Source organism: Bubalus bubalis, chromosome 24 (genome assembly GCF_019923935.1).
Source record: "Bubalus bubalis isolate 160015118507 breed Murrah chromosome 24, NDDB_SH_1, whole genome shotgun sequence".
Classification (NCBI taxonomy): Eukaryota; Metazoa; Chordata; class Mammalia; order Artiodactyla; family Bovidae; genus Bubalus; species Bubalus bubalis.
In genome coordinates, this window is record NC_059180.1 from 34,548,976 (window position 1) to 34,565,706 (window position 16,731).

Genomic DNA, 16,731 nt, shown 5'->3' on the forward strand with positions numbered 1-16,731 from the left:
CACACAAATAATATAGTAACAGCTGTTGTGTTTTGCTCCAGCTTGTTTTTTTCCCTGTGCATTTATACACTTGTCTGTAGGCACATATATAAAAAGGTTCTACTTTTTGAAACACCAGTTGGACTCACTGTCTGTCTTGCACAATGACTTGCTTTCTCAGTATTAAGCTGTGCTGATTTTTCCAGAATGCACATAGATCCATTCCTTTCAAATGCTACACTGTACTGCATTTATGGATTCAAGTTGTGGCTAATTCCAACCCATGTGCTAATTCGAAATAAATTTTAAACTGAGATAAAGAGAAGGCAATGGCAACCCACTCCAGTACTCCTGCCTGGCAAATCCCATGGACAGAGGAGCCTGGTAGGCTGCAGTCCTTGGGCTCGCCAGGAGTCGGACATGACTGAGCAACTTCACTTTCACTTTTCACACATTGGAGAAGGAAATGGCAACCCACTCCAGTGTTCTTGCCTGGAGAATCCCAGGGATGGGGGAGCCTGGTAGGCTGCCATCTATGGGGTTGCACAGAGTCGGACACGACTGAAGTGATTTAGCAGCAGCAAAGTGACATCCCTGTGTTAGGCAAACCACAAAGTATCTTTTAAACCCTTGTTTTATTGCTGCTGGCAATCTTAATGGTACACTTACATGGACACATATCTTCATAAATAAAGCTGTGATTGTACACTTATCTTCACAAATAAAGCTACCAGAAACCGAAAGCAAAAAAATCCACTTAACTTCAGTACAAAAACATCTAGAGTTCAATCTTCTCTTTTTCTTTAAAAAGCATTAAGAATAGTACATGCATATGGTTAATAAAATTGTGCAGAAGGGCTTCTAAGAGAGTGCAATCTTTTCCACATCTTCCGGTGGAGTCTTGACCTAGTGCAAAGTCTAGTGGCCTCTGAGTCAGTGACTCAAAACGGGCCCCAGAAGCCCCCACAAGTTGTACTCAGACATGAGCTCAGAATGGGAGGAAGTGGGGAAGAGTCCTGTGATTGCAGAACATTAAAAACGCAACACTAACAACACACACAACACTTACACCTTCACACAGAAGCCCAAGGGTACCATTTATTTTTATCTGGACCCTTGTGAGCACTGATGAGCTGGATGGTCTGGCAGGTCAGCCAGGAGACACGCTCAACACGCATGGGTCAGAGAGGCACCTTCTCCCTTCCAGGTGGCAGCAAATATTTTTCAACAGGAAATAAGACCCAGCTGCTTCTGACCACAATCGAGCATGTAAACTACCCCCCACCGCAGGAGAGAGATATGGAGTCAAGTAGCCACACAGCAAAACTGTCACAATGCTTCTTTTTGTGGGGGGAGGCGCACACCAGAGAGGCCTTTTTCCATTTAATTAAATATATTAAAAAAATGTTTTTACAATGTTGTGTTGATTTCTACCATACAATGCAAGTCAGCCATAATCACACATCCACCCCCTCCCTCCCCTCCAGGTCATCAGAGTGCCAACTTCTCACCAGCTATCCATCTTGTTTATATGCTGTTGCTACTTTCTCCATTCATCCCACGCTCTCCCTCCCTCCCTCCCTCCGTGTCCACAAGTCCATTCTCTGTAATAGCTGCGTCTTCATTCCTTCCCTGCAAATAGCTTCATCAATACCACTTTTTAAGGTTCCATATAGACACATTAATATATTTGTTTTTCTCTTTCTGCCTCACTTCACTCTGTATAACAGGTTCTAGGTTCATCCACCTCACTACAACTGACTCAAATTCGTTCTTTTTTTCATGACTAATAGTCCTTTGTATACATGTATCTCAGCTTCTTTATCCATTCACCTGTCGACGGACATCTAGGTCACTTCCATGTCCTGGCTGTTGTAAACAGTGCTGCGATGAACACTGAGACGCAGCGTTATGGTTTTCTCAGGGTATATGCCCAGGAGTAGGGTTGCTGGCTCATATGTTAGATTTATTTCTAGTTTTATCTCCATACTGGTCTCCATAATGGCTGTATTAGTTTATACTCCCGCTAACAGTGTAGGAAGTGAAAGTGAAGTGAAAGTCGCTCAGTCATGTTTGAGTCTTTGCGACCACATAGACTATACATATCCAGTCCATGGGACTCTCCAGGCCAGAATACTAGAGTGGGTAGATGCTCCCTTCTCCAGGGTATCTTCTCAAGCCAGGGATCGAACCCAGGTCTCCTGCATTGCAGGCGGATTCTTTACCAGTGGAGCCACCAGGGAAGCCCAAGAATACCACAGTGCGTAGGCTATCCCTTCTCCAGTTAATCTTCCTAACCAAGGAATCGAACCAGGGTCTCCTGCACTGCAGGCGGAGTCTTTACCAGCTGAGCTACCAGGGAAGCCCTAACAGAGTAGGAGGGTTCCCTTTGTTCCACGCCCTCTCCAGCATTTATTGTTTGTAGATTTTTTGAAGATGGCCATTCTGACTGGTGTGAGGCAATACCTTATTGTAGTTTTGATTTGGATTTCTCTAATAATGAGTGATGTTTAGCATCTTTTCATGTGTTTATTGGCCATCTGTCTGTCTTCTCTGGAGAAATATCTGTTTAAGTCTTCTGCCCAATTTTTGATTGGGTCATGTTTCTAAATAACTCTTGTGATCAATTCAAGGAATCCTTTATAAGTCATCCCAGACAAAACAAAACACAAGGAGCCCAAAACTTGGAATTAATGTGGAAAAAAAAATATATATAGAAGACTTCCTAGGGATAATTAAGGAAAATTAAGGCGCAGAAGAAGAGTCAGAAAACCAGGCCTGCGGGCCACAACCAACCCTCTGCTTGTTTCTGTACAGTGACTGCAACACAGTCATATCCGTTCATCTCTGTGGTGTCTGCAGCCATGACGACAGGGGCGAGCAGCTGTGCGAGCCTCAACCATTGCCTACCTCCTGTGGTGGGGCTGGGGGAGTTTAGATGCTCGATTGTGGTCACAAGCAGCTTTTTATAGAGCAAAGTTTGCTGACCCCTGTATAAAATCACTTTAGGGCACTGCTGATCATTTCCTCAGATGTGATCACAAAGTTGTGGTTCCAACAGAGTCCCTGTCAAGAGCTGCAGGTGTAAATATTCAGGGGTGAAGTACCATTACGACTACAGCTTCGGAAATGATGCAGCAAAGCTTAAGAAAGAGAGCGAAGACTTCCCTGGTGGTAGAGTGGGTAAGAGTCCACCTGCAGGAGAGACATGGGTTAGATCCCTGATCTGGGAAGATTCTGCATGCTGTGGGGCAACTGAGCCCGTGCACCCCAACCACTGAGCCCACACACTGCAACTGTTGAAGCCCATGCGCCCAGAGCCTGTGCTCCACAAAAAGCCACCACAAAAACTCATTGCACCTCAAGAAAAAGTAGCCCCTGCTTGCGGCAACTAGGGAGAGCCTGAGGGCAGCAACAAAGACCCAACGTGGCCAAAAGTAAACTAATAATCAAACAAACAAACAAACAAAACCCAATCATTGTTGAATCTAAGTGATGTGAATATGGTTCTTCGGGTACTGTTTTTTTCCCCCAGCGATTGTTCGTTTGAAGCTTTTCATGAGAGAAAGCTGGAGAACAGTCCACCCAGGTTTGTGCCCTGCTTCTCTCTGCAGGCTTCTAAGAAGTCCAGTGGGCCTTAGAAAGCATCACTATGAACAAAGCTAGTGGAGGTGATGGAATTCCAGTAGAGCTATTTCAAATCCTGAGGGATGATGCTGTGAAAGTGCTGCACTCAACATGCCAGCAAATTTGGAAAACTCAGCAGTGGAAACAGGACTGGGAAAGGTCAGTTTTCATTCCAATCCCAAAGAAAGGCAATGCCAAAGAATGCTCAAACTACCGCACAATTGCACTCATCTCACATGCCAGTAAAGTAATGCTCAAAATTCTCCAAGCCAGTCTTCAGCAATAGGTGAACCGTAAACTTCCTGATGTTCAAGCTGGTTTTAGAAAAGGCAGAGGAACCAGAGATCAAATTGCCAACATCCACTGGATCATGGAAAAAGCAAGAGAGTTCCAGAAAAACATCTATTTCTGCTTTATTGACTATGCCAAAGCCTTTGACTGTGTGGATCACAAGAAACTGTGGAAAATTCTGAAAGAGATGGGCATACCAGACCACCTGATCTGCCTCTTGAGAAATTTGTATGCAGGTCAGGAAGCAACAGTTAGAACTGGACATGGAACAACAGACTGGTTCCAAATAGGAAAAGGAGTACGTCAAGGCTGTATATTGTCACCCTGCTTATTTAACTTCTATGCAGAGTACATCATGAGAAACGCTGGGCTGGAAGAATCACAAGCTGGAATCAAGATTGCCGGGAGAAATATCAATAACCTCAGATATGCAGATGACACCACCCTTATGGCAGAAAGTGAAGAGGAACTCAAAAGCCTCTTGATGAAAGTGAAAGTGGAGAGTGAAAAAGTTGGCTTAAAGCTCAACATTCAGAAAACAAAAGATCATGGCATGTGGTCCCATCACTTCATGGGAAATAGATGGGGAAACTGTGGAAACAGTGTCAGACTTTATTTTTCTGGGCTCCAAATCACTGCAGATGGTGACTGCAGCCATGAAATTAAAAGACGCTTACTCCTTGGAAGGAAAGTTATGACCAACCTAGATAGCATATTCAAAAGCAGAGACATTACTTTGCCAACAAAGATTCATCTAGTCAAGGCTATGGTTTTTCCTGTGGTCATGTATGGATGTGAGAGTTGGACTGTGAGGAAGGCTGAGCGCCGAAGAATTGATGCTTTTGAACTGTGGTGTTGGAGAAGACTCTTGAGAGTCCCTTGGACTGCAAGGAGATCCAGCCAGTCCATTCTGAAGGAGATCGGCCCTGGGATTTCTTTGGAGGGAATGATGCTGAGGCTGAAACTCAGGTACTCTGGCCACCTCATGCGAAGAGCTGACACATTGGAAAGGACTCTGATGCTGGGAGGGATTGGGGGCAGGAGGAGAAGGGGACGACAGAGGATGAGATGGCTGGATGGCATCACTGACTCGATGGATGTGAGTCTGAGTGAACTCTGGGAGTTTGTGATGGACAGGGAGGCCTGGCGTGCTGCGATTCATGGGGTCACAAAGAGTCAGACACGACTGAGCGACTGAACTGAACTGAAGTCTCATCTGCTCTTAGATGCAATGGCATTTCTTAGGAAAGCACTCAGAACAGCAACGTTCTACTAGCATGCTGAAATGCACAAAGCTCTGGACACCACTGGTTAGATTTTACCTGATTAGGTCATATCCTGTTCCAGCAGCTGCAAGAAAAGATAATCCATTTGATTGCTTTCGGATTACCTTGTGCTTATCAGTGTTTGAGAATGTTGTTTATTGAGGAAGGGAAAGGTTGTATAATGCAGATCTGTTGCTAAATCAGCTTTATTTTTTACCTGGAGCACCCAGTGCATAAAACTTAGATTTTTTTTTTTTAAGTGTAAAAATCATGTTCACCAAAGAAATGTTTCAAATGTTTCAAGGGAATACACTGCAGGTTGCCTGGTTTTGCTGCTATTTCATACTTTGTGCTTATATGTCCTGATTCCTTCTGGGAATCAGAAGCATGTTCCTGAATGGCACACCTAGTAACCAGAACAGCCTCCACCTTGAAGCCTTGGCAGAAAATGGCAAACTTAGCAAATAACAATACCCTGAGGCCCAGAGACTTTTATCAGATCTTGTATGGAAACCAAGGTCATGGTTTCACTGTGTCTGCTTCCTCATTTAAAATGAAAATAACTACCCTACTTGGGATGAAAGAGGGAGAAAGGTTAAGAGGCTCTAATGATATTGTGTAAGAAGCCTTGGAATGTAAACCGAAGATCATTACAACCAAAGGGACAAACTGAGCAGCAGTTTTATTGGAACACAGCTATAGTGTCTATGTATGGTTGATGGCTGCTTTTGCATTAAAGTAGAGTAGTTAGTACTCATCATATGGTGGGCAAACACAAAAGTATTTGCTACCTGGCCCTTTACAAACAATGAATTACTGACCTTGGCTCTGAACCACTATGGGTTTTTAACAACTTACAAGTGTGCGTGGATCGTGGACTCTCAGAGTCAAAAAGGGCCTTTGGAGAACTTGCAGTTGAGTAGAGATCTCTTCAAGAAAATCAGAGACACCAAAGGAACATTTCATGCAAGGATGGGCTCGATAAAGGACAGAAATGGTATGGACCTAACAGAAGCAGAAGATATTAAGAGATGGCAAGAATACACAGAAGAACTGTACAAAAAAGATCTTCACGACCAAGATAATCATGATGGTGTGATCACTGACCTAGAGCCAGACATCCTGGAACATGAAGTCAAGTGGGCCTTAGAAAGCATCACTACGAACAAAGCTAGTGGAGGTGATAGAATTCCAGTTGAACTATTCCAAATCCTGAAAGATGATGCTGTGAAAGTGCTGCACTCAATATGCCAGCAAATTTGGAAAACTCAGCAGTGGCCACAGGACTGGAAAAGGTCAGTTTTCATTCCAATCCCAAAGAAAGGCAATGCCAAAGAATGCTCAAACTACCGCACAATTGCACTCATCTCACATGCTAGTAAAGAAATGCTCAAAATTCTCCAAGCCAGGCTTCAGCAATATGTGAACCGTGAACTTCCTGATGTTCAAGCTGGTTTTAGAAAAGGCAGAGGAACCAGAGATCAAATTGCCAACATCTGCTGGATCATGGAAAAAGCCAAGAGAGTTCCAGAAAAACATCTATTTCTGCTTTATTGACTATGCCAAAGCCTTTGACTGTGTGGATCACAAGAAACTGTGGAAAATTCTGAGAGATGGGAATACCAGACCACCTGATCTGCCTCTTGAGAAATCTGTATGCAGGTCAGGAAGCAACAGTTAGAACTGGACATGGAACAACAGACTGGTTCCAAATAGGAAAAGGAGTACGTCAAGGTTGTATATTGTCACCCGGCTTATCTGGTTCCAAATAGGAAAAGGAGTACGTCAAGGCTGTATATTGTCACCCTGTTTATTTAACTTATATGCAGAGTACATCATGAGAAACGCTGGGCTGGAAGAAACACAAGCTGGAATCAAGATTGCCGGGAGAAATATCAATAACCTCAGATATGCAGATGACACCACCCTTATGGCAGAAAGTGAAGAGGAACTCAAAAGCCTCTTGATGAAAGTGAAAGTGGAGAGTGAAAAAGTTGGCTTAAAGCTCAACATTCAGAAAACAAAAGATCATGGCATCCGGTCCCATCACTTCATGGGAAATAGATGGGGAAACAGTGTCAGACTTTATTTTTCTGGGCTCCAAAATCATTGCAGAAGGTGACTGCAGCCATGAAATTAAAAGACGCTTACTCCTTGGAAGGAAAGTTATGACCTAGATAGCATATTCAAAAGCAGAGACATTACTTTGCCAATAAAGGTTCGTCTCGTCAAGGCTATGGTTTTTCCTGTGGTCGTGTATGGATGTGAGAGTTGGACTGTGAGGAAGGCTGAGCGCCGAAGAATTGATGCTTTTGAACTGTGGTGTTGGAGAAGACTCTTGAGAGTCCCTTGGACTGCAAGGAGATCCAGCCAGTCCATTCTGAAGGAGATCAGCCCTGGGATTTCTTTGGAAGGAATGATGCTAAAGCTGAAACTCCAGTACTTTGGCCACCTCATGCGAAGTGTTGACTCATTGGAAAGGACTCTGATGCTGGGAGGGATTGGGGGCAGGAGGAGAAGGGGATGCCAGAGGATGAGATGGCTGGATGGCATCACTGACTCAATGGACATGAGTCTGAGTGAACTCTGGGAGTTGGTGATGGACAGGGAGGCCTGGCGTGCTGCGATTCATGGGGTCACAAAGAGTCGGACACGACTGAGCGACTGATCTGATCTGATCTGATCATCACTAGATACAGCACCTGTGGCTCAGAAAGGTAAAATGATGCGGCTAAGGTCACATACATTTCGCGCGTGTGAATTCCAGAGCACACCCACCACTGCTACCATCCGGCCCGAACCAAGCAGGGTAAAGACAGAACTTGAAGACAGTGAGGCCACTTGGATCCAGTCCCAAGTTTGAATGGCTGCTGTTCAGTGACTGATTCATGCAAGGGGGAGGTCAGAATGAGCGTCATCACAAAATCTGTGCCCATGGCAACATAATCTGGAAAAGAGAAGTTTCCAGGAGTCCAAGGAGACTCTCAAGAGGCAGCCTGTAGCAATCTAGGTCTTATCCATCACCCCACTCCACTGCAGGGCTGGAGAAGGCACTGGTGGTGGTGAATACTAATTGTTATTGAACCCAGCCTACCGTCTGCAAGATACTTTCATGAACTTAAATGATTTCAATCGACCCCCACGAACACCTCAAGGAACAGGTCACCTCCCCACTTAAAGCCATAGATACTGAGGTTAAGTGACTTGCTCAAGGTCACACAGTTGTCAGGAGGTAAAGCTGAGACTCTGCTAGGCCTGTCTGACCTGAAAACCTGTCTTTCACATCAAGCTACAGGCACAGACCACAGTGATACATCTGAAAAGGGCACACAAGCTGGTAAAGGGGCTGAGCTGGGTTTCACAGTCAGGGCTGACGGTGAGAGTCCAGAATTGCGTTTTCCAAGCCAACACAAGTTCCTTGCTCTCTTAGAGTTTTTCGGCCTGTCCCATCTCTCCGAGCACCCTGAGGTAGGGCTTCCGTCTCAGCCCTCCAGGGAACACGGAGTAGAGTACAGTCGCTCCAAGGGAGGTGGGCGGTCCCTAGCCGCCCCAGATTGCCTACCTGGGCGGTCGTTAGCCCCGTCTGGGAGCAGTAGGGGGCTCTGCACCAGCTACTGGCCGGGCGCCTCTTACCTGCCGCGGGGCCGTTAGGGTCCCGTCCACGTCGAAGAGGCAGAGCGCTGGACCGGGCGCAGCCATGACCCTAGTTTCCACGCGCACCTAACAGTACACGCTGGCACTTGGAACTCTGCCCGGAACTTCCGGGTCCGGCCCCCGTGCCGTAGGGCACGCCGGGAGGAGGAGACTCCACTCCCACAATGCCGGCGACTAGCGGCTCTGGGATGTGCTCTGGACTACAGATCCCGGAATGCAACGCGCCGCTACGCTGCCCTATTAGGGCCCAGCACGCGCTATTAGCGGTTCCGGGAGCAGGTGGATTCACTTCCGGCACCGGGCAGTGGTACCATGGTAAGAAAGTGACTGGTGGGGAGCGAGGGAGGTGACGTGCTTTGGGGGTCCGGGGCAGGCCTGGGGCAAGTATGCAGACGCCAGGGGTTCTCATTCGGAGAATCTGCCAGAGGGACATCCGCGTGGGTTTTAATTTGCTGCTTCCCGCCTTACTTTGCCCTCCGGTCACGTGGACCAACAGCTGGCGATAACTAAAACTCACTGAGCACTCGGAGTGCATCAGGTGCGTTTTGAAGTCTTTCAAACCATCATCACATTTAGTATATTCTGGATCCCCGTTTTGAAAGATGAAGAAACTGAGGCCCAGAGAGGCGGAGTAATTTGCCCAAGGATCCACAGCTGGTGACTGTAGCAGTCGGGATTGGAACCCAGATCTGACTCCACCGCCCAAAGTATCTTTCACTGCACTATTCGAGGTGTGAAACTGCGCCTCATGAAACCCTAGCGCAGCGGGTTGATGCCTCCATCCCTCCCTCCTCCTTCGTTCAACGCCTTCTCAGTCTAGGCCAAGAAATAGCGTTTCATTTCAGACCCCAAGAAGACGCTTTCATCTAACCGAGAATTGGGAAGTTATTGTGATGACTATCTCCCGGGTTTGTTCCCCACTAGGACACTGATGGCGTTTCTTGCCTGAGGAAATGTCACACAGGCTATGGATTATTCAGTGGCAGCGTAGAGCTGTCCTTTCGCAGGATAACTGTTGAATGAATGAAGGTTGTGCCTCCTTTCCCATATTTACTTGAACTACCTGGAGGAAAGAGGACCACTTTTAAAAATCAGACTCTGCCCCACCGACTGGCTGTGGGTCTTTGGGTACATTGCTTGCCTTCTCTGGGCTTAGTTTCCTCCATGATAAAGTAGAAGCGGTGGTTCCTGTGGCGCACAGCTTTCCTGAAGATCTGGAAGGTAAAGCAACAGAGGAGCCTGATGGGCTGCAGTCCATGGGGTCGCAGAGAGTCAGACACGACTTAGCAACGAACAACAGCAAACAAAGCCACTGGCTTTACCTTTCTTTCCGTGTCTGGCAGTAATGCCGATCTCACAGGACTGGCCTCTGTGTGAGGGGCTTTGCACCTGTCCCTTGAGTGATCCGCACGGTTGAGTTCCCTGAGAGAAATGGTCTCCCTGTCTCCCTTCCAGGCTGCCGTCCTCCGAGCTGTGGCGCGGTCGCCAGGGCCAGCCGCCTGGGGCAGGCCCCTCCACCGGCTGTGCTGCTGCGGTGGGCAGAATCCCAGGAGGTGGGTGGGAAGCGGGCCGCCCCCCTCCAAGGAGAAGCCACTGGGCCCAGAGACGGAGAAGTTTCAGATGGTGTACCGGTTCGACGCCATCAAGGCCTTCGGGTACCTGTCTCGGCTGAAGGTGGCACAGACGGCCCTGACGGTGGCCGCCCTGCCACCGGGCCTCTATTGCTACTCCCAGGGCCTCATGCCCTTCAGCTCCTTGTGCCTGGCGGGCGGGGTCGCCGGCTTCGCCCTGGCCATGTTGTGCTGGATGAGCCATTTCTTCCGGAGGCTGGTGGGCATCCTGTATGTGAACGAGGCGGGCACCGTGCTGCGGGTGGCCCACCTGACCTTCTGGGGCCGGCGACAGGACACCTACTGCCCCGTGGCCGACGTGATCCCCATGACGGAGAGCCCGGATCGGCCCCAGGAGCTGTTCATGCGGATCCAGCAGTACAGTGGGAAACAGACCTTCTACCTCACCCTGCGCTACGGGCGCGTCCTGGACCAAGAGCGGTTCACGCAGGTGTTCGGGGTGCTGGACGCGCTCAAATGAATGGCCTGGAGCCCAAGTGGATGCTGGGAGCCCAGGTGGATGCCGGGAGGCTCCGGTAGGAAGGCAGAGGGTGTGGGCGGGGTTGAAGGACTGGGTTGGGCTGCCTAGAAACTTATGCCTGTGCCCCTGGGGTGAGAAAACTCACAAGGTGGACGTTAGTAGCCGGGTTTAGGAAAGAGGCCCCGAGTGCAGATTCTTCACTGGACTTGCGTGTGGCATCGAGATAATGGCCAGAAGTTTCTGATAGGTTCTCGGAGAAAGCAATGACAGGTTTGCTCAAACCATCCTCTGCTCTGAAATCGGACAGGTATGGGGGACTTGTGATCTGTTAGTTCTCAAAGCCAGGTTATGAAGTCTCTCAGAACCTTAGTTTTCACGTCTGTAAAGTGGGAAAAAATCCTCCTGGTCTCCTGGGATGGTTGGATGTCACTGCTGATGCAGAACTGGTGACTCGTTGGAAGGGATCCCAGGCAACGGGGAGGGATTTCGCTCGCCCGGTGCTGCGCCTCCTGGTACACCCAGCGGCCGGAGGGGTTGATCATTTAGAATAGCCACAAGGGAAAAACCTTGTTAACTGTGCGAGATGCTGGATGTTAACTTACTGTAATTTTACTATATATATATATGTCATTATATTGTATATGTTAAATAATACAATGCTATATGCCAATTAGATCTCAAAATTAGAAAAAAATGGGGAGTATACCTTACAAATACATAAAAACAAAAGGCCCAGATTATTTGATTCTTTTAAATACTTTTTATGCAAAAAAAGAAAATCAGTAATTGCAAAATATTCCACTGAGTGGATGTAGCTGGTCCTTTTAAATGATTTCCATTTTCCATTGTTGTAAAGAATGTGATAAAGATCAAATATTTGGAGAGGTTTCCTTCCTCTGTGTAGACTGAAAAATGGCATTTTGAGAAAGATGACTTTATCGTCAAGATAACATGAAACACTTTTTTTTTTTTTTTTTTTTGCATGTGTGTGCTCAGTCGAGTCCCACTCTTTGTGACCCCATGGGCTGTAACCCTCTAGGCTCCTCTGTCCATGGGATTTTCCAGGCAAGAATACTGGAGTGGGTTGCCATTTCCTCCTTCAGGGGATCTTCCTGACCCAGGGATCAAACCTGGGTCTCCTGCATTAGCAGGTAGATTCTTTACCACTGTACCAAGTTAGATCTTCTTAATCTACTGTATTTCACAGAAGCAAGTAAAGCATATAATTCACGATGGTTTGGGGCTTCCCTGGTGCCCCAGTGGTGGAGTCCGCCTGCCAGGGCAGACGATTCAGGCTCGATTTGATTCCTGGTCCAGGAAGATCGCACGTGCTGCGTAGCCCCTGGGCCCATGCGCCACAGCTGCTGAGCCTGTGCTCTGGAGCCTGGGAACCACATCTACCAAAGCCCACATGTCCTGGAGCACCTGCTCTGCAATAAGGGAAACCACCGCAGTGAGAAGCGCAGCTGGAGAGTAACCCCCACTCTCTGCAACAAGAGAAAAGCCTGTACAGCATCGAAGACTCAGCACAACTAGAACAACAACAAAAAAGATAATAAACAAACAAACAAACACAGTTTGTTACCGAAGGCTTCCAAGTCAGCCAGTCATCCCAGACCTCTTATGCTGGGTGTAAGGCATTGTATGTAGTTCAGAAAAGGAGGGGATTTGGGGCCTTTGTGGGGCCGACAGTGTCAGTGGGGAGGAGGCCGGATGCTAAGTGTATGTGTGTTAGAGACAGGGAAATGTGCAAGGCAAGAGAAGAGTAGGGTGGTCCAAAGCAGAACAGCAGTAGGGGGCGAGTTGGGGAGAGGGGTGCAGATGGCCTGGGGCCCGGACCTTGAAGGGCACCCCAGGTGTGAGGAGGAGGTGGGCTGCGGGAGCAGCAAGACTGTCCTGCCTTGGACAGGAGCGGGATGGACACCCTTGCTCAGGGAGGACCCTGATTTGGATCCACATCACTGTGGGGAAGCTTTGCTGGTCAGAGAAGAAGAGGAGAACTCTGAAAGCTTGGGAGCACTTAGGAACAAGAGGAATCGGCTTTAATTTGTATTTGTCTTTAGTTAATGAAACAAGCGATAGGACTAGGCTTATCGTGGGTTTGTTGTTTCCTCTGTTAATTTTCTCCCTAGGTATCTACATAGAAATCTCTCCTTTAACAGTTTCTTCCTCTGTGTTAATTTCTGCCAGTCAGAGGCCATGGTCTGCGTGGGTGGGGCTGTGATTGTGTGTCTCAGATGTTTGGGAACGCTGTCCAGCCCTCCCCTCACCCCTATTGTCAGCCACGGTGTGTCTGTGGGTTCCCTAGGTAGAGGGGCTGTGTGTGCAGTGGAAGGCATGACCCAGAGCCTGGTGGTGGGCCTGGAGGGTCCCAGAGGGCTTCAGACCCACTCAGAAGTGCTGGCTCTTCAGGGTAAATGGCATGTGGTTCCATTGACAGACTGTTTATACCGACTTTAAAACAGCCAGAACCTGACTGCTCTCACCTCCGCCAGCCCCGCCACCCTGATCCAAGCTGCCCTTGTGGCCTCTGGATTATTGCAGCTTGCTGCTTCCACCCTTACCCTGCTAGAGCCTGTTCTCACAGCAGCCAAAGTGATCCTTTGAAAAAAGAGGATTGCATCACTTCTATAGAAGTTGAAATTCTTACTGTGGTCTATAGGTCCTGCCTGGAGCATGGCCTGGACCCTTCCCCCAGCTTCCTTGCCTCATCCACAGCTCTGTGCCAATCACTTCACTTGGCTGTATTTCCCTTGCTCCTCTTCCAATAGTCAAGCACCCTCCAGCCTCAGGGCCTTTGTAATGACACAGTTCCTCTGCCTGGAAGCTTTTCTCCCCAGATATCTTCTACGTAGAAGTCTCTCCTTTTCCAGTTTCTTTCTCTGTCTTTACCCTCAAGAAGTTATAGTGTGGAGACTTCCCTGGTGGTCCAGTGGTTAAGACTGCCATCCAATGCAAGGGGCGTGGGTTTGATCCCTGGTTCGGGAACTAAGATCCCACAAGCCTTGCAGCCAAAAAGCCAAAACAAGCAAAAAACAGAGGCAATATTGCAACAAATTCAATAAAGACAAAAAATGGTCCACATCAAAAAAAGACTTTAAAAAAAGTTTATGGTGAGGATTCAGTTATACAGAAGACTTGATTATATAATTATCTAGAACTGTCGGAGCCTGGCTCTACCCTTCCCTCACCTGCTCATCAAGTGCCTTCAACGCCTGTGAGCCTGTTTTCCCAAGGCTGTGCTATTTGATAGTCTGTTCCTATAAAATGTCTTAAGGATTAATGGTTTGACCTTGACTTATTAGGGGCTTCCCTGGTGGCTCAGAGGTTAAAGAGTCTGCCTGGAATGCAGGAGACCGGGTTTGATCCCTGGGTCAGGAAGATCCCCTGGAGAAGGAAATGGCAACCTACTCCAGTACTCTTGCCTGGAGAAACCCATGGAGGGAGGAGCCTGGTAGGCTACAGTCCATGGGGTTGCAAAGAGTCAGACACGACTGAGCGACTTCACTTTGACTTTCACTTTCACTTTTGACTTATTACAACCCAAAATGAATTCAAATAGGCCTCTTGGGGTACTTGTAAGCACTTCCCTGAGCAAGCTTCAGCCCTGGAGTTTCTGATTATGTCCAGGGTTGGGTCCCCAGAGTCTTTTTGTCAAGCTTGAGGCTAATTCTGCAATGCACCCAGGCTGGGAATTTCTGAAATGGATGGTCAGGATGGGAAGCACCAGAATAACGTGTCTCTGTGGATTTTGTTTCCCTCAGCCATTTTTTTTCCCCCTAAAGAATAGGTTCTCAACCTGGGCTCCACGTGTAGAATCACCTAGAGACCTTTAAAAAAAACACCGTTGCCGAGTATTCTTGCCTGGAAAGTCCTCTGGACAGAGGAGCCTGGTGGGTTACAATTAATGGGGTTGCAAAGAGCCGGACATGACTGAGCAGACCTGCAGGCCCAGGCCCACGCCCAGCTTCCTTAGGTGATGGTGATTTCCATCGTCATCTAGGTTGACAGTCACAGCCCAGAAGTGTCAGCGCAGTGGGAGATGAGAGCCTAGATTCTCACCAGTTTTGGCGGGAAGAGCCACCTCTACCCACTCCAGTATTCTTGGGCTTTCCTTGTGGCTCAGCTGGTAAAGAATCTGCCTGCAATGCTGGAGACCTGGGTTCGATCCCTGGGTTGGTCCAATCTCTGGAGAAGGGAAAGGCTACCCACTCCAGTATTCTGGCCTGGAGAATTCCATGGACTGTATAGTCGCAAAGAGTCGGACACGACTGAGCAGCTTTCACTTCAGTCCACTTCCAGGACGTGTGGCTTGCTAGCACAGTACCAGCAGAGGGCGCACAGAGCAAATGCATCATTCCACCCCTTCATTCCTGCTGCCCCCCTGCAGCCCCCCACAATCCCAGGTCACCCTGTGGCAACAGAAATGGATTAGGGCCTCCGCAGTGCACCAGCAGGGCAGCACCCAGGAGCTGTCCCCGTGCCCCAGATTAGCAACAACAAAACCAACAGGAAATGGGGTGACCTGTAGCATATGTTTTCACATGGTAGTTGCTGTGGACTTAGTGTGTCCCCTCCTAAAATTCGTATGTTGAAACCATAGCCCCCGCCCCCGCAGCCGTGGGATGGTGTTTGGAGGTGGGGCCTCTGGGAGGTGATTCTTGTTAGATGAAATCATGAGGGTGGGGCCCTCATGATGGAATCAGTGCCATGTGAGGACAAGTAGGAAGAGATCCTCACCAAGGACCCAACCATGAACTTCCAGCCTCCAGACTCGTGAGAAATAAATGTTGGCTGTTTATGCTGCCCTGTCTATGGTATTCTTTTTTTTTTTTTAATTCTATTTTTGTTAGTATTTATTTTTTAAAGTTATTATTCTTATTGTTACTTTATATTTTTTGACTATGCTGTGTGGCATGTGAGATCTTAGGATCTTAGTTCCCCAACCAGGGATGGAACCTATGCCCCTTGCATTAGAAGCCAGAGTCTTAACCACTGGACACCACCAGGGAAGCCCCTGCCTGTGGTATCCTGTTTGAGCAGCCTGAGCTAAGACAGGGGGTCCTACAGACTGTGGTGAGTCAGCTGCAGCCAGGGGCATTCACAGTGTGCAGAGCTGGGGACTGTTGTCCTTACTATGCATGCGTGTGTGCTAAGTCGCTTCAGTTGTGTCCAACTCTTTGTGACCCTATGGGCTGTAGCCCACCAGGCTCCTCTGTCCATGAAGATTCTCCAGGCAAGAACACTGGAGTGTGTTGCTATGCCCTCCTCCAGGGGATCTTCCCCGCCCAGGGATCAAACCCAAGTCTCTTACATTTCCTGCATTGGCAGATGGGTTCTTTACCACTAGCTCCACCTGGGAAGCCCTGTCCTTCCTCTCTTGGTTATCGAAACTGAGCCTTACCTTGTTATAGGCCCAGGTAGTCCACCCCCATCCCATCATAAACAGGCACATTTAATGCAATCCCCAAAACAGATCTGATGGGCTTAGCTGCTTGCAGGGGGCCAGCCTGGGGCAAGTTACCCAGATAACTAGGAGCTTGCCCTAGGCTGCTTTAAGAATTCAGGACTCACGAGTCCTAAATGGAAAGCCACAGGGTCCTTTTGAAACCTGAGCAGAATCCCAACTTTTATGGCCTTGTTTTGACTGTGTAGCATTCATTCAACTGTAAATTCTTGCCCGATGAGGGTTAATCAGGCAGGGCCAATACCATCTGGCCGTGTCTGTACCAACCCTAGAGACAAAGCATCCATTTTACTGGTTAACTGTTGTAAGCTACCCTGGGACCTGGTGGGACTTGTCTCCTTGTTGGGAAGTAGATTT

At 48.2% G+C, this 16,731-nt stretch overlaps 2 protein-coding genes across 5 annotated transcripts in view; one reads left to right on the forward strand and one right to left on the reverse strand.

Moving 5' to 3' along the window:
- Positions 1 to 8,984, reverse strand: part of PMM2 (phosphomannomutase 2) — a 30,510-nt gene extending 21,526 nt beyond the window's left edge. The window contains exon 1 of one of the 4 annotated variants that reach the window (XM_044936268.2): positions 8,796 to 8,984. In XM_044936268.2, the coding sequence (XP_044792203.1) occupies positions 8,796 to 8,861 (66 nt within the window). In that variant the 5' untranslated portion in view covers positions 8,862 to 8,984. The remainder of the gene's footprint in view (positions 1 to 8,795) is intronic. The other 3 variants (XM_006063385.4, XM_044936269.2, XM_006063387.4) reach the window with 3 other exon arrangements.
- A 100-nt stretch (positions 8,985 to 9,084) lies between these two features.
- Positions 9,085 to 12,439, forward strand: TMEM186 (transmembrane protein 186). The gene is made up of 2 exons (XM_006063384.4): positions 9,085 to 9,131; positions 10,272 to 12,439. Exons 1-2 carry the CDS (start codon positions 9,129 to 9,131, stop codon positions 10,905 to 10,907), a joined length of 639 nt encoding a protein of 212 aa, XP_006063446.2. The 5' UTR covers positions 9,085 to 9,128; the 3' UTR covers positions 10,908 to 12,439.
- The last annotated feature ends 4,292 nt before the right edge of the window (positions 12,440 to 16,731 follow it).